Source organism: Amblyomma mixtum, chromosome 2, assembly GCF_055824585.1.
Source record: "Amblyomma mixtum isolate Tamu chromosome 2, ASM5582458v1, whole genome shotgun sequence".
NCBI classification, from domain to species: domain Eukaryota; kingdom Metazoa; phylum Arthropoda; class Arachnida; order Ixodida; family Ixodidae; genus Amblyomma; species Amblyomma mixtum.
This window is the reverse complement of record NC_143013.1, coordinates 318964582-318984988: the sequence shown is the minus strand read 5'-3', so window position 1 is coordinate 318984988 and position 20407 is coordinate 318964582. Positions and strand designations below refer to the sequence as shown.

Below are 20407 nucleotides of genomic sequence, written 5' to 3'. Positions count from 1 at the left end.
GGTGTTCTACTTGAACGGAGTTGAACGCTAGCATGAGTTCTTTGCCAGAACGAAGAAAAAATTCTCGCTCCTGCGCAGATGCCACTTCCTAATTTCACTGGCAGTTCTCACCCACCGCCAGTATGCGTTGCTATCATCGTGGCGCGACAAAACACTTTTCACGACGTGCCTTGATGACAGTGTGCGAAACTGGACCCATCAATGCAAGTAATTCGCCCAGCTGATAAGATGAGCCTTATAAGCCAAGCAGCACAAAAACGCACTAACAGACTCACTAACAGTGCACATGAGGCGAAAAATCTGGCGTTGTCATTGCCTACGCCAGACGGTCTGAAAACCCACGTGACCTCATGATGCTATCAACATTGTGTACCTTAATAGGAAAGAATAACAACATGTCTCCCGAAGTTAGTTTCGAACCCAGCCTGGCGGAACAGATCATGATTCGCAACCACCGCACCACCCCACGCTAAGCCGTCTGTTTGTCGCGCTGGGTTTCGGTATCGTCTTTCAATTTCCATTCGGGTGGTGCGAATCAGCTTCGCTGGCCACTGCATGGGCGTAGTACGCCATCGCCGCAACCGAACACCCCGTGTGCATGCTTTCGCATTCGCAGCACCTAAGTAGTCTAAGTGCCCTTGTTAATTTTTTTATACTTGCGATATGTCGTGGTAAGGAATATGAGAACGCGACCTCGCATCTGCATAGTTCTAGGGCGCTCTTTTTAGTTTTCTACAAGCGGTCGTTTTTCGTCTAGGTATGCTCTCCAGTCCTCCGCTCTAGAAGCGCAGCGCAGCCGATGATCCTCTCCTTGTGCGGCGCGTTCACAGCCGCAGAGGACCGTGCTGCAGTCCACTCTCTCCATATCCTTCCTTCTCCTTCCACGGTAACCATATTGCAGGTGGATGCTATGGTGCACCTTGCTACACTCTCGCCATACACTTCTCCTCCTTGACGTGCCCTCCTCCTTCCGCGGCAGTCCTCCTCATCATCCTAGGATAACTACCCTTCGGTTGGTTCCCATAGCAACCGCGTCCCGGTTACGCCTTCTCTCGCGTTCGCCATGCCCTCATCCTTCCACGGTAATAATCCTCCGGTTGGGGATTTATCCACCCTCGCCACACCCTGCTCCTTCCCCGGTAACCACCTTACCATTGTGACCATCCTCTGGTTACGCCTTCCTACGCTTTCGCCATACAGCCACCTTTCGTGATATCCCTCCGCATCCTTCCAGGGCAGCTGCCCTTCGGGTGTTTTCCGTGGCAACCACCGACCGGTAGAGCCTTCTTGCACTCTCGCCATGCCTTCCTCCTTCCAGGGTATAGGGACCTATTCCAGGGTGACCATCCTCCAGTTGGGGATTCCTCCGCTCTCCCGATACCCTTCTCCCTCCACGGTAACCACTCTACAGATGGTTCTTATGGTAACCACCACTGGTTGCGCATTACTCCAGTCAAGTCATACCTTCTTCCTTGTACGGTATCAACCCCCCGAATAGTTCCCATGACAACGCACCCCCCAGTTACACCGACGACTGCGACACACTGATACTACAACTAATGTTGCGCTACTATACGACGCAGAACTCAGAAACGGGCGCTTAAAAGCCACTGCTGTAAAATTTCATTCCTCTTACTAGCTCTCAAGTTGAGGAGCCCTCAGTCCAGTGCCCCTGCAGGCCACCAGGGCTTCCTGGTCCCGCCTGATGAACGTGCAGGAAGAAACTGTTTGCTCCGCAGTGCTGCACTAAAGAGAAGCGCGTCACTTCCAAAAATTCAGTCGACCACGTACCCACAGGTTCCGGGAAATGGCCGTGCTGTTCCTCACGACTGTTCTGATCGTGCTTTGGCTGACTCAGAACCCTCGCATCGTACCCGGATGGGTCAGCTTGTTTCCCTACGGCAAGTGAGTCGCTTTGTTTTGTTAAAGCCACGTCATAGCGTTGTCTGTTCGGATAACGAACTGCGCAGCCCCAGTGCGTCTGGCATGCTTCTGAAGTTTCACCTGTCATGCCAGACATTCAGACTGAACGCTACAAGATTAGCTCTGGCGGCTATCTAGCTGAAAATTCCAACAGTAAATCATCAGGCGACCGGATGAATAACTAAGTTTTCTCGTTTCAACTGAACAGGAGTAATATCTCAGTTGGATAAAAAAAACGACATAACTACGTCATAAAATACGACAAAATATTCGTTAGTTTTGTCATAACGAAAGATTTTTCTCTTCTTTAGTGGTGTCTTTCTGTAGTACTGTAATTTTTCATGGAGTAATTTCCTGTAGTCTGTATAGTTTTGTAATACTTTTCTGTAGTAACCACAGAAACTTCTGTTATGACTACAAAAATTTGTTATTACTATAAGTTCTCGGTCCAGAACATTGCTGAAAATCTGTTTCGACTGCAGAAACTTTAGTGTTGCGTTTTTCGATTGGGATGTGTTGCAGAATATATTCAACTTTTGCATATCATGTGGACGAACTACAAACAACTATATACTCGTAATTCAGCACGCTCCCATATCAAAGGCGCAGTAAGGGGGCATTCGCGGGGACAAAAACGTGATGTAAGTTTTTAAACTTTTGTATATTTGCATTATAGAAGATTTATGAACTAATAAAAGCTCGTCTACCAAGTCTGGACGTCATCCGATAAACTGTAAACAGAGTTATTTCCGCTGAGAGCTGGCACGTGAGGTGTCGCCTGCAACGCACAAAAACGTGGTTTCCAACGAGGAGCACAATAGTAAACACGCTCACACGCTGGTTGGTGATGCATTTTTAGGACAATAATTAAGCACTCGCCTATTTCAGATCACCACACGTCTTGTCATGTCTGTCTGTGTGCTCGTCTGAAGTTAACTTTAATTACTATTCTAGAAATCCCTATTTGTTTTTTGGCGTCTCTCATAGCCTCGGTCGCTTTGGGACGTTAAACCCCAATAAACCATACCAAACCAAACCGATTTGTTTTTGCCCTTTCCTCTCTCTTCAGGCGTTTCGTCAAGCCTGGTAGCAAAAATGCCTTTAAGCGCAAGCACAAACGATATAATCCCGGGTTTGCTAGCCATAATTTGTAGACAAAACGATACAAAGTGAGAGATTAACAGAAACACATCACGTGAAATTTGAAGACAATTTATTAGCCTTCGTTCTTCATAAAACTTTGTTTTTATTGCTCCCGAATCTGCTTGTCTGCACTGTTCAGCTTAATTCTGCGAGTTTCTGAGCACGAGCTGGGTAGCCCTATAAAGTTCGAAAATTAAAAAATGAGACAAAAATATGCAAGTGTACTTGTCAATGGGCAACATCGCATGCAAATATGTCTGGTCTGTGTAGTAGGGCTGTTTAATTGACAAAAAAGCCTGTCAATTAAAACTGTGGCTGCTCAAATCTTTGAAGTTGTTTTTCTCAATTCTCAATTGGTCCAACCTGCAAATTTGATTTTTTTTTTACTCTGCATAACCAAAATTTACTTCGAAGGTGATTTCTGGAACGCCATTTTTTTCGGGACCAAGATAATGGGCATATCATACTGAAATGTCGGCTTTTTTTTTTTTACTAACAATGACACTAAAACACGGATTCCTTCATTTTATGTGGTGTTCAGGAACAGTTATCATAAAACAACAATCTCCTCCCTTGTCGTGCATTGCGGGATTTGTAGGGGTCACTTATGCCGAAATAGTGATTAAATACAAGTTTATTTGATTGTTAAACTGGCACACTTCCTTGCTCGTTGTGATGCAATCTTTTTCCCACCCTTAAGATACATTGTTCAGACTCTGATTGTGTACTAAAGGCATATGAACATGGCATCAGTGAGCATTTACTCAATCTGAGCAGTGGTTTGTCAGTTGACCCTTCAGACCCGCATCCCCATTTAAGAGACACGGAAGACCAATTAAATTTGGCTTGCATCCGTACGGTGCCACGTTTTAATCGCACAAAATCACTCTCAGCGGAAACGAAGCTTGTATAACCTAAATAGCGGTGTCGCCACCACCGGCCGATTTCCCGAAGCAACTGAGTGCGGTGACATCGTTTTTTGGGGCGCCAATTCCACAGGCCACTGTGACGACCCCGAATAATGCGCAGGTCCACACGGGACGGAGAGGCAAGAAGACACCGTATGGCTCAGTTTAAACAAAATGATGTAATCAATAATTATACATGGTACATCAGAGGCTGGGGTGTCCGAGCTTACGTGGCGACGCCTCATGGGGGCGATGGATGGTCTCCGGAGTTGCGATCCGTCGGTGGCTGGCAGAAGCTGCGCGCCGTCCGGCTTCGGCGCTGAAGGACCCTTCTTCGTGAACGATCTCGTCCTCTGCGTGCCTTTCGTCCGCACTCCCCAGCTATATCTGCTCCGCCGGCCACGCCCGATCTCCTGTCTTCCCGACTGGAATGTTTCTTCCTCCTTTCAACGGCGGCGCCCTGCGGCATCCCCGACATCCCTCGTTGGAATGTCGTTTGTCTCCCGCCGGCAGCTTTTTTTCTCTTGTCCTTGTACGGCCAGGCATGCCTAATTGGGCTGGCTTTCTCTCCCGCCGGCGCCTTTGCTGTGGTCGCTCGGACAATACCTCCGGCGCGTCCCCGGCCTTCGCCGCTATAGTGGTCACCTCCGCTCAAGGAATTTCGCTGGGGATACTGCTGACAATGGCCCTAGACATTCCTGCTACACTAATCCGCTGAGGCTCGGAGGGGCATTCCAAGCATCCCACTTCCCATGGTCGTCGCGAGGTTGTCGGCCTTGTTGATTGTTCACGGTTGAGCACAGAGAAAATACGCGCCGAAGGTATGGGCCCTGGTAGCTCACGCACGGAACGTCACACTCGCTCACCCTCCAGAAGAATGTTCTCCGAACATTTTAGTCCAGGCAGCACCCCTTCTTTTTCTGAATCGCCTCGCACATTCCGTCCGACAAAACACTTTTCGCTGCACACAACACCACTGCACTGCACCATATGCCGCAGCTGTCATAACTGGCGTCTCCAGGGGCAGCACTGATCTTCTTTCACAGACAAACATGAAACTCAGCACCCAAGCCTCTCCTTGCTAGTCCAAACTGGACGAAATAAATTTACCACAGTTACAAAGGAGCTCCCACTTCCAGCACAATCACGGCACAGACAAAAAAATGTATAGATAACGAAAGGAAGTCGGGTATGTTCTGCATCCTGTGTAAAAGTGTTACTTAATGACAGAAAGGCTTAACTAGCAACTCCGATATTTTCACATAAGCACATAGCAATGGTATGAGCTGCAGCAATACACAGTCTTAACCAGTCCCCAACTCCGCTCTGTTTACGCCATTAGTCCGACTTAGCTTTCCGATTTCGAAGTGGATATCGGCGTTCATGAGTCGTACCAAGTAATTCTGTGACCCCTTGTCTGCTTTGAGACTCGCGAGGGCTCGTGGCAGGAGCCTCTCTTGGCGTTATCTGCGCGGCAACCTCGCGCGCTCCTTCCTCCAGCAATGCATGAAGTAAATCCGGTGGCATTCCTGCCGTAACCTCTGGCGCTTGCCGAACAAATGCAGGAGAGGGCGTTTCTTGCGAACAATCTGCGCGCTCCGCTTCACTTCGGTCCCCATCAAAATCTGCGCTTTCCCCCTCCTCATTTCGTGAATACTGAACCGGTGCCGACTTGAGGCGATTTGCGTGTATCCTTATCAAGCGGCGGTTCACGTCTCGGACCCTGAAGTTTACCGGAGAAAGCTTCTCGACAACCTCGCACGGTCCTCTCCACTTCGTCTGGAACTTACGAGCCAACCCAATCTGTCTTTGGCAGTTTTCGATGTACACGCTGTCCCCCACATCAAACGGCGCGTCTCTAGCACCGCGATCGTGCACCTCCTTCCTGCGCTTCGCCGCTTTCTTTAAGGCCTCCTTTGCGATGTCCCTCGCCACTTGCAAGCGCGATTCTAGCTCAACCTTATAGTCGTCCAGTGAAGCGTATGGGACACGACGGGGGCCCTCTGGCACTTCACTAGGCTGGTCCGGGTCTCGGCCGTAGAGAAGAAAGAATGGCGATTCGCCCGTGCTCTCGTGTGCTGCGGAATTGTAGGCAAACATTGCATACGGGAGCCACAAGTCCCAGTCCCGCTGGTCGCGCGAAACAAAATGCGACAGGAACCCGGCCACGGTTTGGTTCAGTCGCTCCACCGCGCCGTTGCAAGCCGGATGGTACGGTGTTGTCTGCTTCTTAGTGATCTTAAGCAGCTCGCAAACTCTCCTCATTAGCTGCGACACGAAGTTTGTTCCCCGATCTGTCAAGAGTTGCCTCGGAGATCCATGTCGGAGCACGATCTGTTCGACAAATGCTCTTGCAACCGTGTCTGCTTTCTGATCTGGGAGTGCTACCGCTTCCGCGTATTTTGAAAGGTGATCGACAAATACTAAATTGTACCTGTTTCCAGAAGTGGTCGTGGGCAATGGGCCCATTATATCCATACCTGTCCGCTCGAAAGGAGCCGAAACCTCAGGGAACGGCTGAATTGGTGCTGGCCTGCGTCCCTTGGGTGTTTTTCTTTCCAGACAGGAATGACACTTCGCACAGTAGTCTCTAACATCCTGTCGCATGCCACTCCAAAAGTACAAACGCTCGACGCGCCTGCGTGTCTTCGCTACGCCAAAATGACCAGCGCACGGCGCATCGTGGAACGCGCGAAGAACCCTTTCTGTCCACGACCGAGGTATGACGACTCTCTCCCAAGCGGTTTTCTCTGGTCTCCCTTTCCTGGTTGGTCTCGTGCGCCGACACAGGGTGCCGTCTTTGCCAATGAAATAACCTAGCTGTTCAGGGTGAGATGGTGCGCCCTCTAAGCTTTCGATTATTCGCTTCAGGTCAGGATCTTTGCACTGCTCTGTGCGTAATTCGGCGGGGTCGACTACGGGGACAAACTCATCTGTAGCTGACACGGCAGCTGTACGGCTGAGCGCATCAGCATTCAGATGTGTCTTTCCTGACTTGTGCTCCACCTCAAAGCAGTATTCCTGCAGCTGTAGATTCCATCTAGCGAGTCGCGAGCTAGGGTCCCTGACACTCATCACCCATTTCAGAGGATGGCAGTCTGTGACTAGCTTGAATTGGCGGCCGTAAAGGTAGCATCTGAAGTGCTTTACTGCCCAGACAACGGCGAGGCACTCCCTTTCTGTAGCTCCGTACTTCTGCTCTGTGGGGCTCAGCTGTCGGCTAGCAAAAGCCACGGGATGTTCTTTGCCCTTGATAACCTGAGATAACACAGCACCAACTGCGAACTTTGACGCATCTGTGGCCAAAACGAAGGGCAAATTAAAATCCGGGTGGCGCAACAGCGGTGCACTCATTAGCTTCCTCTTCAGGGCCCCAAAAGCATCCTCCTCGTTTTTGCACCAGCGAAAGGCGACATTTTTGGCTGTTAAGGCAGTGAGCGGCTTAGCGAGCTTGGCGAACTCCTCTATGTGCCTTCGGTAGTAACCGATCAGGCCGAGAAACTGCCGGACCTGGCGGACACTAGTCGGGGATGGAAACTCCGAGACACACCTTAGTTTCTCAGGGTCCGGTCGCACGCCGTCAGCTGAAACAACGTGCCCGAGGTATTTCACCTCGTTTTTGAGGAATTGGCACTTAGAAGGCTTCAGCATGAGACCAGCTCCTCTTAGTCGCACCAAAACCTGCTCAATATCGCGCAAGTGGTTCTCAAAACTGTCACTGTATATGATTATGTCATCCATATACACGAAGCACAGCTTCCCCAGAAGACCCGCCAGGATAACATCAGCGGTTCTCTGCCAGACAGCAGGGCTGTTGACCAGACCCATCGGCATTCTTTTCCATTCATAGTGCCCTGAGGGCGTGTTGAATGCCGTTTTCTCAGCATCTGCCGGATCCATTGCTATCTGCCAGAATCCCGCCGCCATGTCCACTACCATGAAGTACCTGGCAGAGCCCAGCTGAGAAAGCGTCTCCTGTATATTGGGAATGGGGTATGGATCGATGCGAGTTACGGCATTTAGTTTGCGGTAGTCCACCACCAATCGATACGAGCCATCTGGCTTTTCCACCAATAGTGCCGGTGCTCCCCATGGTGACTTTGAGTGTTCGACAATGCCGCGATCAATAAGGTCCTGCACCTGCCGCTCCATCTCCTCACGTTGGGAGTAAGGAATCCTGTACGCACGTTGGTAAACGGGCGATGAAGTGCCGGTTTCTATCCTGTGCTTTATAACGCCACAGCAGCCCAAATCCAGGTTGGACGCGGCGAATACCTCTGAGTAGTCGTTCAGCAAACCTGCCAGAGCCTCCTTCTCCCTGGATTTTACGTGGGAAAGATCGAACAACGCATTTGGAGGAGTCGAAGGACTAGCATGCTCTACAGTTGCGAGCACTGTATCGGTGGGCTCATGGTTCTCTATCGCAGAGGTGAAGAAAGCCAATGTTTTGTTCCTGGGAAGGCTCAGTGGCTGCTGGCTACAGTTAACCACCCGTAGGGGCACTCTGTGGGCGTCATTAACAGTCACGAGGCACGCGGCCGCCTTCAGGCCATTACTAAGAGAGTCGACCGGTTCAAGCACTCCCACGGCGCCGCTCTCTACATCTGCAGGCACATAAGCGTACAAAATGTGCTCCGACCACGGAAGGACGACCGCCTCATCGACCAGCTTTACGGCAACCCGCGAATATACCTTCTCTAATGATCCCAATGTTTGACGGGTGTCAATATCGGTACTGCGAATCTCAGCCCTGCTCCTGTTCAAAAACGGAACTTTTGAGCCCCCCGCATTAACTTCTTCCTCAGAGAATGAGACTACTACCTTCCCTTTTCTCAAAAAATCCTGCCCTAATATACCTGACACTCCGTTTGGCAGAGACACCGTGTCCGGGCATACGTAGCAGGGGTGCTCCAATGCAATTCCGCCGAGAGTGAAGTGTAACCGGTAGAGCCCACTTATGCCAAGAGGATCCCCCGTTATGCCTACAAATTTGGTTGCCATACCACCAGACGCTCCCAACACCTCGCGATCCCCTTTCCTTCGAAGCGTGTTAAAGCTGCTTTCCTTAAGCAAGGTCACCTTTGACCCCGTGTCTATCAACAATTCCATGCAACAACCATTTAACTTGCAACGCACAACAGGGCATGCCTCGTCGGCCACACAAACCACCACCACCTCATTACCCACTGCTCCCTCCCCACACTCATCAGGATGGGGAGGACAACCTAGTTTTTTGTCCCTGTATCTGGAGCCTTGCTGTAGGCTTGCTTAGGGCGTGTCTCGCCTGCTTCTCTTTGTGGCTCCCCACGGCGCACGTTTGGGCAGAACCTTGCGATGTGTCCGCGACCCTGGCACGCGAAGCACGCGATTTCTTCGAAATCTCGCATACCGCGCCTGTAGCTTTGTGGCGGTCTCCGGTTTCCAGCGAATGGGCGCCGTTGAGCGCCCGCTTCAACCTGGCGTTCCACCTGCTGAGATAGCAGCTGCTCTAAGCGATCTAATCGCTCTGTCAAGAGAGCAACCTCAGGGTTGGGCACCGCTCTCTCTATGACGCGAACTCTCGCTGCGGCCGCCGTTAGCGCCTCATTTCGTTCCTCATCCAATGCGGCCGCCACGGCTTGGTCGAAATTGCTCGGCTTGCGCGAGAGCACGAACCGGCGCACGGGGTCTTGCAGACCAGCCACAAACAAAGCGGTCATTTCCTCTTTAAGTAGTTCCTCCGCGTATTTCTTCTTTAGCTGGTCTCCTTCCTCCTCCCTACTCAGCGTATCGCGCGCTAGGCGCTGACGCCGCGACGCAAATGTTCGCACGTCCTCCCCTACCATCTGTCCGGCGTCACGGAACCTCTGTACCCGCACATGACGTGGCTCAGTGTCGAAATGCTCGAACGCGAGCTTCTTAAATTCCGCAAATGATTTTGTGGATTTTACTTTTTCGTCTCGCCAAGCAAAATCATGAGCAGCTCCTGCCATCTTACACCTCGCCATTCCCAGCATTTGAGCATCGGACCATCCCCCCATTTTCCCAATCTCTTCTAGCATGGAAAAGAAATCGCAGATTGGAACCCCTGTCTTATCTCCCGTAAACGTCGGAATGACGCTTCCTAATGCCAGCATGCTTGCTCCGAGCGACGGCTGTGGAGTGGGAGCTCCGTCAGTTACAGACATTTTTTTCCGCTCCAGCCCTCCGGTGCCTCAAGCCTCTCAAATGGGGGTCGAAGTCCCACAATCAGTCCCGTGATTCCCCTTTGATTACAATTTTGAAGTCATGAATGTCGCAGCATTCAGAGGACATTTGCTTTTGAGACCCCACTTCTGACACCAGTGTGACGACCCCACATAATGCGCAGGTCCACACGGGACGGAGAGGCAAGAAGACACCGTATGGCTCAGTTTAAACAAAATGATGTAATCAATAATTATACATGGTACATCAGAGGCTGGGGTGTCCGAGCTTACGTGGCGACGCCGTCATGGGGGCGATGGATGGTCTCCGGAGTTGCGATCCGTCGGTGGCTGGCAGAAGCTGCGCGCCGTCCGGCTTCGGCGCTGAAGGACCCTTCTTCGTGAACGATCTCGTCCTCTGCGTGCCTTTCGTCCGCACTCCCCAGCTATATCTGCTCCGCCGGCCACGCCCGATCTCCTGTCTTCCCGACTGGAATGTTTCTTTCTTCCTCCTTTCAACGGCGGCGCCCTGCGGCATCCCCGACATCCCTCGTTGGAATGTCGTTTGTCTCCCGCCGGCAGCTTTTTTTCTCTTGTCCTTGTACGGCCAGGCATGCCTAATTGGGCTGGCTTTCCCTCCCGCCGGCGCCATTGCTGTGGTCGCTCGGACAATACCTCCGGCGCGTCCCCGGCCTTCGCCGCTATAGTGGTCACCTCCGCTCAAGGAATTTCGCTGGGGTTACTGCTGACAAAGGCCCTAGACATTCCTGCTACACTAATCCGCTGAGGCTCGGAGGGGCATTCCAAGCATCCCACTTCCCATGGTCGTCGCGAGGTTGTCGGCCTTGTTGATTGTTCACGGTTGAGCACAGAGAAAATACGCGCCGAAGGTATGGGCCCTGGTAGCTCACGCACGGAACGTCACACCACGCTAAGCCACCATTGAGTTCAAAACAATCGCAACGATGGCAAGCGATCCTGTCCGGTGAAGACGTCGAGAGTTTGATTCGGGTGGCGGGAAAATTGTTTAATTCAATTTCTTCAGCCATAAACTCGTCTCTTGTTTCCGGACAAACGTCGGCCTACACAGGAAGTGGCTGAGAATCAATATTCAACGGGGAACAGCTGGATGAAGTTTTCCTCGGTGCCACTTATAAGCCGCAAAGGAACTCCCGTCTTCAATATATGAAAGGCGTTTATATCGCAGCTCTCTCAAGTATGGTGTCGCCGTCACGCGGTCGCTTCGGGCACCGCCCAGAGGCGATACAGGTGAACGGCGTCCAACTCGTACCGGAATCCCGTGCCGAACTTCTGTGCTGTTAGTTCAGTCACGGGCGCTTTGGGTTGCATTTTGCGCAGTTCCGCGGCAACAGACTAATATGATATCCATATGCGCGTGTAAAAAAAAGACCGTTTTGGTAGTATACATGAAAACTGTCGCATTTTCTATATAGCGCTGTGATCTAGTTGTGTTGCCAAAGTGGAGATAAACCTAGCTGTATACGTTCCCTCTTCATTTTCAGCTCAGGAAGAAATAGGTAGTAAAATCTTCTTGAGAACAGGTTGATTGCTAATTAGACTATAAAGCGGCGTGATTAAATGAGAAACATAAGAACGACAGCAGGTCCTGTTTGCCTTCCTGATGCTTCCGTGTTTGGGACGTTAAACCCCAATAAACCAAACCAATCATCGTCGTCGTTTTCTTGTGCTGATTTAAATGTTCAGCATAATAAAGGTTCGCATTTGAAAGAGTGTGACCAAAACTATGACGGTCGGCATTGCTCATTCCTTCCCCAACGATTTCCTCCTGAGCACCATCGATGAGCAGTTATCCGGATGACGTAAATTGTGCACCGCCCTTGAGGGCAGCATTTCTCGCAGAGACTACTCTACCGTACTGGTACTTTCTGAGAAATTAAAAACATGTTTCCTGTGCAATTTATTGCACGAAAATAAATACTGTTTGCAAACCTAGAGTAGTCGTATGCGCACCAAATTCAGAGTGTTGAGATTAGCAGCTAAATCCATGAAGCAAAACACAGACGTGAAGTTAAATCCGCAGCCGGTTCCAGTATGAAGTGGGACTTGTGGCACCGAGTTAGTAGCTGCTGCTCCTATTCAAAGCCGGAGCTAATTTGCTTGTCAAGTGATCATTGCTGAAATCTAGATCTGGCGGGACTTGCTCACTATTTATAGCAATCAAAACTATTGCCTACCGGTGATGATCCAAAATAAATCAGTGGGTCTGAAATTCCTGGAGTACATCGTAATGACTGCTTTGTATTCCTGTCTTGCTGTAGTACCCAGACCATGTCTCTGTGTTCTCCTTGCCTCGGTAGTCATATTGAAAGGTGCTGAAGTGAGGTGAGACGAGGTGGCTGCGAACTCGGTATTAGGTACCACGATTGTGAATGCTCTCTGGGGAATCTTGAAATGTTGGAGTCCACGAGTTCCACTGAAAGGGATTATAGTCTGGTCTATAACTCAAGAACGTGGAGGCTCTCGAAGAAGGCCCTCCAGCCGATGGTGTCGAGCGTTTTCATGACATCGCGGCTAATCCGATAACCGCCAAGTCATGAAATTCGGTCGACGCCATCTGTCCACGCTCGTGCTCATCGTTTTCCCGCCGCCGCCGCCTTTCTCAGCTCGATTAGAGCCTCCTCGGTATGTGCCGCACCTGGCGGTCAGCAGCCGAATGTTTTGCTTACCAGACCAGCCACACCGCACCGGACCTGCGATGCCTGCACACAAGGGTTTTGTACAGGGACAGACAATTCCGTGCGTTTCTTTGTCCCACAGCACACAACATGTCTTGCCCTGAGAACTTCTTCGCCCAAAGTAGCACACTCACACGAAAACTTCAATGCAGCTTCAGGCAGCGCAGCGCAGCCCAACACAAGTCTAGCGCGCTTCACGGATAATATTTCTGGCAGCATTATTTTACTTCAAGTGCCGCCCCCTATAACTCGTGACAGTTACGATGCTCGCAATATAAAATCACCGACCTCCGATTGTTTTGCGCTCAGAACCTAGTTTGATAGGTAAAGTCAAGTTCTCTCAGCCGGCCACTCAAGTATGTCGCAGTGCTTCGTCGAGCAAGGGCTGAGGCTTGCCCGTTGGTAAGGAACCTTCACTTGGCGTATTTTCTTGGCACAGGGACATTTCTTCGTGCGTGCCGGCCGTGCTGGTGTCGATCCTGCTGTTCGTGGTGCCGAGGGATCTTTTGCGAGGCTCGGAGAGCCTGGGCCTCTTGACCTGGGAGGAGGCCAACTCCAGGGTTCACTGGGGCATCGTGCTCATCATCTGCGGCGGCATGACGCTGGCCGAGGCCTCCAAGGCAAGCGCTGCATCCTCCCGGCTCCAGCTTTGCGCAAATCCCCCGTGGCTTGCACGTAACGCTACTTCAGTCAGAAAAAAATACGATCGTCAGCCTAACTACGTCCACCGCAGGACAAGGTCCTCACCCTTATCCCCCCAAGCGGGTATCAGAAGACCAAATATAGTGTAACTTCTATACCAACTGCTCTTCGCCTTGTGAAGTTTCACTATCGCAATGGTGCTGCACTGAGAAGTGTGATTTCGTACGAACCTTTTCCGGCAACATACTGAACACTTAACTTGCCTCCTAGACGTCGTTCACGCAGTGCGAAGCCTCCAGAACTATTCGTCCACCGCTTCAGTTTCGTCCGGCAACTAGACGACTGGGACTATGTATTTGTTGCGATGCTAGCATCTTCTAGGCCCACGCAGATGCGCATGTTGTCTCCTCACAGACCTGAATCAAGAGAGGCGATATTATCTCGTTCGCCAGCTTCCTTTATTCGAGGATTAGGCGGGTTAACTACAGTCCTAACAGTTCAATGCGTGACAGGTGTGAGCACAGAGGCCGAGCGAACACTTGCTCGGGCTACACGATGCCGGCGCTGCTCCGAACTATTTTCGTGAGATTAGGCCGAGCCTGTATTCCACGTGATTTTTCCCTGTGCGAGGAAGCTGATTGTGCGCATCAATCAGCAACTGGGGCACTGCGACAATGACACTAAAGGCGAATTTACTCATTTAAAGTGACGCTAAACTTGCCCGTGTGACACGGATATCACACGTACCTGTGCGATCTGCGGCCCCCGGGGAACCCTCCAAACTTGCCTTCTCGGCGCGTTTTATTCTCGGCTACCCCATGCTATATTAATTTACATACTCTTGGAGTCCATTCCGTTACCCTAAGGGACCATCGGTCATCTTGCTTTCGCATTACATGCCCTAGCTGCCCGTGCTCATGTCGCCTTGTTGATTTATAATTCTTGAAAAATGCCGGGACCTCCAAAAGTTCAGTCATGTGATATTATTTTTACAAAAATATACGCGTCTTTCCTTGTCCTATTTTTGTTTTCAATTTCTGCGTAGCGGCTAAAGCTGTAGGTATGGAACGTAACGTCGTGCGCTCGAATGCTGCAGGTGCATGTTCCCATCAGCTACAACCTACAATCCTGCGTAGCTCAAGCTAAGTTTGCTTCGTCGAAAAAGTAAAGCAAAATAAATGTACGATAGAGGGCTGAGGACGTTCTGAGCTAGTAGTACAACAGCGACTAGTAGCTTAGAATCTCAAACGCATGGGTTGAAATTGTCAGATGCGGTGTCATTGGGAGTTTTGCTTTCTGCCGTATCTCAAAAGCCAAATCTGCAAACGGAAGGGGCGTCCGTGTTGGCTGCCGATAGACAGTGGCTCACGAGCGTCGCCGTGGCTCTGGCGCAGGCCTCCGGTCTGTCGACGATCCTGGTGAGCAAGCTCCGCGCTCTGAACGTGATGCCCAGCTACCTGGTGGTGTGCATCCTCTGCTTTTCTGCATCCATGCTCACCGAATTCACCAGCAACACGGCCATCAGTGCCATCATGCTGCCCATCGTGTTCGAGATGGTGAGCTTCCGGCAGCTGCTACTCTGCAAGCGCCATCTGGTACAAAGAATTACAAAGAAGTTCCACCTGGGCTGCAGCCACTGCTCGGCCGCCATTATGACTCGCCCACGAGCAGAGCATCCACGTTGATCGGCAGTTTAACGCGCGAGTTGTTGGTCATGAAAAACTATATGGCTACGTCGCTGACGACATAGGTTTCCCCTCATACTAGCTATCGCAGAAGAAAGGCAGTGCCTTCTAGGGGTCGCGTGCTTTGGTTACAACGAAAAACTGCTTCTTACTCAACAGCCACGCTCAGCCATATATAGCTCGATTCGGTTGTGCTGTAATTCGGTTGTGCTGCAAGCTGTAATAGTTGTCTGTAATAGCGATATAATAGCTCGATTGTGATGTAAGAAACGTCTAATGCAACGACAGAAAAAAAAAGTCCGCAGAGCCATTTAAGGCTGCTTACCTATAAGTAGGCGTAAGCCCGCCCGCTCACTTCGTGAACGCAGTCTCCGCGCGCTGCCGCGTGGTGTAAGCCGATGCCACCCAGCTGACAATTATACCTCTGCATGGTTCTACGTAGCCGCCACTGCGACGCCGTCGTAGCCCTTCTGATCTGCGGGCTGATTCGCTTTGGGTATGACACACTAGCTAATGGGTTAATGCCCATATATGCCAAATTGGTCTTTCTTTAGTTAACATTCATAGATCCCTGGGAGTCCTCATACCACTTCTGCAGCAGCGGTTGAATGGTGCGCCACTGCCCTGGGATGGCAGGAGTATATATGTGCGATCGCGCACCCAATCATTAAGCGCCTCCTGCCAGGTCGCTTGTGGACACCATCTTTTATGGGTATCATCGAGTATAACCCTCCCCCCCCCCCCACTCACACGCGCACATATACACAATCACATGGATTTTCACTCGATGGGGCAATTAAGTCTTACAACTTAAAAAGCGATCCCAGAGGAATGCAATCTAAATGAAAACAGGCCAAGCAGGGTGGACGAATAGTTGAGATCCATTATGTGCATTTGCAATCAGTCATCAGTTGTGTACATCGCACGGAAAACAGCGGAACGGATCTCTTGAAAGCGTCCTTAAAGAAACTACCGGGGGCACTTAAGTCTGTTTGCATGCTATGAATGCGAAAGAGTTGTGCACTGCTGCTGTTACCGTTGTTGCGTTTGTGGCTAGTGCGTTTGCGCAACGTAGCTCGTGTTGGTCACCAAACCGCACACCATTCGGAGCTCCGTGTGTCAGTGCCCATATATGCAGGATTGGTCATTCTCTGCTTAACATTCATAGATGGTGGCGAGACCTCATACCACTACCAGCGAAGTGAAGCAGCGGTTAAGCGATACGCCTCTGCGCTGGGAGGTGTCTGTTCCTGTCACAGCCACCCGTAGGGACTATGCGACCCACGTTGCTCTTCCCGAGCAATTTCTCGCACAGCTTGCGCGGCGCTGCTCCGAACTTACCCGAGCTTACCCGACCTTACCCGAGTTACTACCCAGTAACTCGGGTAAGCTCGGGTAAGTGTCCACACTCACTGTAGACACTCATATACACGCTTTCTGTACGCACTTTCCGTGGACGCCACGCATGAGCCGAGTAATGCTTACGCATTAAAAGGGCGAGCGATCCACACCACTGGGCAACTAGTTCTGTATGGCAGTTTGTGTACGCATGTATGCTGGATCCGAGGTTCTCAGGCTTACGACTCACTCGACCGCAGGCCGTGGCGCTCGAGGTGCACCCACTGTACTTCGCCATCCCGGTGACCATCGGCTGCTCCTTTTCCTTCATGCTTCCCGCGGCCACGCCGCCCAATGCCATTGTCTTCGAGATGGGCCAGTTCAAGATCGCCGACATGGTGCGTGTCGTTGCCCCCAACTTCTTCCCTGCGTATCTGCTGAGCGGTGCGAAAGCGCTCAGCGGGCATTTGTCTTCGACAGAGAACAGTCCTTTTTTGTTGTTGGTTAGGCGCTGCGCGAATGACCAAAGCATCCCCAGATTTACTCCTGCTGCCCAGAATCCCTGAGAGCAGAAAGAATCCTCTGGTACTTATTTTAAAACTGCATATACCGGAGGACCAGGCGCGCGAGAGCCCCGCCGACATGCCGCGGCAACTTCTACGATTACACGCGTTCTGTTCGACGTGCTTTCCACCCGCTACAAGATTTAATAAGTCATTTCTTACGCTCTGAAATTCGGTAGTGGCTGAGCTGACGCAAATAGCGAAGGGAGGCTTTACTTTTGCTTACGGTTGGTTATAGTGTGTCGTCAGTAACGCCAAGAAATGTGGACTAGCTCTAGATCTGCGGTGATTTTGTGTGCCAACTTAATGTTTTTTTTTTGCCTAAGTTACAAGGCACCTTGCTAGGCAAGTGGTAGATGCAGCTCATGCCTCCGGAGTAATTTCGTCTACTCGATGTTTTTTGATGTCCGCAGAAATCTCAGTACGTAGGCATTGCCGCGTACGGGAATCGAACCCGTGAACTCATGCTGGATCGGCAGCCGAGCGCCATGCAGTTAAGCTACCGCCGCCTTTGTATTTCTCGGTGGCCTGTACTGAAAGCGTTGGAAAGCATCTGACCATTGTCTATAGCAGAGCCCACGAGGCTAATTTTCTACAAGCCGTCTCCTTCACTGTTCTCAGTTCGGAGGTCAGAAATCAGTAGTCCCTTAGCCACAGATGCCAGTAGCGCGATATCTCGAGGTTAACACGAGTTGAGTGCGACAAACAAGTACCGTAACGCGGCACTTAGCCTAGGCTTAATAGTACAATCCGATAGTATTCGAGATCCCTCGCGCGCAAACACTCCTTCTCTTTCATAGATTCATAGATAGTGGGGAGTCCTCATATCATTCCTGGCGGAGTGGTGCAGGGGTTAAGAGGTACGCCACTGCCCTGGCAGGCGGCCGTTTCAAACAAAGCTACCGGTGGGGCTTATGCGACCCAGGCTGCTCACCGGAGCTCCAGTGACGCTTTTTTTTTTTTTACCAGAAAGTTCTTCGGGAGGCTGTCTATTTCTCGACCAAGGAGCTGATGCGCAGTGCCACTGTGGGAAGCTGGCATTTGCATTGAAGTTGCTGCCAGAAAACCAGGCGGGCAGGCTATGATGACGTCAAAAGCCACGTGACCTCTCTCGACCAATCAGGAAATTTCCTGACATCGGCGGAGTTTTGGTGTGACGACAGCTGTGATGATGTCGCATTAAAAAAAGACCACATTCAGTTCACACAGCCCACCATTAACCGGCTTATGGTTTCAGCTCTTGGCGCTTCCTTCGTGAGCTTCTCACTAAGTGGCCTGAAGCCAGCACCGTGAGTCAGATAAGTACTGCGTGCTGCTCACTAGACTGATCAAATCTGCAGGAGTTGCGCCTCGCAACACCGGCACAAATACTCGGGAGAGTTTAATATTCTTGCTGTGCTGTTGCCGCGCAAGCGTCGCAAAACTGATCGCGAAACGGGCTGCACGCATTGAAGGTGCGTTCGAGACCACCGCTTGTCTCGCTGCTCAGGCTCACACGACGATACCCTCTGCGAGGAGAACCGTGGGACGACAAGAGCAAAATATTACGCGATACGCAGCGTAGCTTCGTATGTGGCGTGGGCGGAAGGTCGTGACGAGTACAAACAAGGCGCCCTCGCGCTCAGTGAAGACATGACGGCGGCGTCAAAGAGGAAACTGGCAAAGCGCTTCACGACGCTTGGTTCGTAAAGTCTGCAAAGGCGGATCAAACTGCTCAACAGAGGTAGTCATCCTATGAGAGCAGAGCTAGAAAAGACAGAAGTGCGATGGATGGGGATGTCTGTCGTCTCGTATCATTTGCGTCACTAATGCCTGTATTTTAGTAGGATACAACTTTAAAAAACAGCAGTTGGTAACAGCGGGTCATCCGTGGCGTCCTGTGTTGCTCCGCTGACCAACTACAGCAGAGAACGAAATCAGGTTTTAATGTTTGACTCTATCAAACAAGAAAAAGGCATCAAAATTACTGAGCCTTTTATCCCCTCTCATATAAGCTTCTCGTTTATGCAAGATGAAAATATTAACGATGGTCTACGTTTTCAAGCCTAAGAATTTAGTTCGGCGGTCTTGAATGTGGGTGGAGCTGACTACAGACTTAGGATAGCGCTATCTGTGATGCGCTGTCGCGATCCACTTCGAGTAGCCACCTGCGCAAGTGTGCATTCGAGTGGTGCGAAGTGCACAGGCGCATGGCCTGGAGAGACAAGTGCTGGCTCATAGCCGCCACTGCTCTGCCGCAGGTGGGTCCTCGCGTTAGCAGATTGCAGTCGCGGACCGTGGATCGTGCTAGCTAAAACCGTCTAATGTGTACCAGTTACCCAAACTTCTTGTGCCAGTTATATAACCTGCCCCATGCACGTGAGTTTCCACCAGTCTACCCGCTACCTTAACGCCAGCCAACCCGACAACCGGTTCCGCAGTACAGACCAGCTCGACTCATTCTGTCGCCTCCACCCCAGTGCACATTTCCGCTGGCGGGATCCGAGAAATTAACACCTCCGCAGGCGGCCCCGGGGTTCCTGATGAACATGGTGTGCGTCACCGTGGAGCTCATCACCATCAACATCCTGGGACCCGCAGTCTTCGGGCTGCACCTGTTCCCGGAATGGGCGGCGCACAACCGCACCCTCACAAAAGCGCCGTCGGCATGACGGCCGCCATTAAAAGGCCGCGCTTATTCGCTGACAGCCGCCTGCAGGTCTTCGAGTATCGGAAGCCGGCCTTCGCAGTGCACGACTGAAACAGCCATGTTAGTGCGTTGCTGCATAACGTGCACCACATAGACGACATGCAACCTGATCGTTCGTTAGCACACCAAAGCTTCTTACACCTTTAGCATGCCGTGTTACCGGTACCGTAGTACCGGGAGCCTGCGCGCAGCCAATGCGCATGCGCAAATTGCCTTGACGGCGCCAGATGGCGCCACATACCCGGCAGCTGTGCTCACGCCCGCATCGTCGGAACCAATCAGCGCGTACTCACCGCCGGTGGGCGGGCTCCCGGTACCCCGGTAGCGGTAACACGGTACACGGTATGCTAAAGGTATCATGATTAGAGGGACAAAATTGCGAGTTGCCAGCGTGCACGAGTGGAACCCAAAAAGCGTTTTTCAAGGGTTGGCGTTCTTCCCAAACACTGAATTGGAGAAAGGGCATTTGTATCCAATGCCGATCGCAGCAGACGATATGGAGGCGCACAGAAAGGCGGCCTGCTCTCTTCGCTATCAATACGTCGTCGCCGCAACACCTGGCTTACATTCTCCACAAAGAGATACTTTAGCTTATCCTCACTGCAGACTTACAGCTATACAAGATGCCACAGATT

The 20407-nt window shown here is 51.2% G+C and overlaps 1 protein-coding gene across 1 annotated transcript in view; it reads left to right on the top strand.

Moving 5' to 3' along the window:
* LOC149365139 (solute carrier family 13 member 2-like) overlaps positions 1-19734 on the top strand; it is a 205693-nt gene extending 185959 nt beyond the window's left edge. Inside the window, exons 12-16 of the mRNA XM_089575233.1 lie at positions 1798-1905; positions 13295-13475; positions 14892-15053; positions 16781-16918; positions 19588-19734. Coding sequence (XP_089431359.1) covers positions 1798-1905; positions 13295-13475; positions 14892-15053; positions 16781-16918; positions 19588-19734 — 736 coding nt within the window. The remainder of the gene's footprint in view (positions 1-1797; positions 1906-13294; positions 13476-14891; positions 15054-16780; positions 16919-19587) is intronic.
* Positions 19735-20407: the final 673 nt, after the last annotated feature.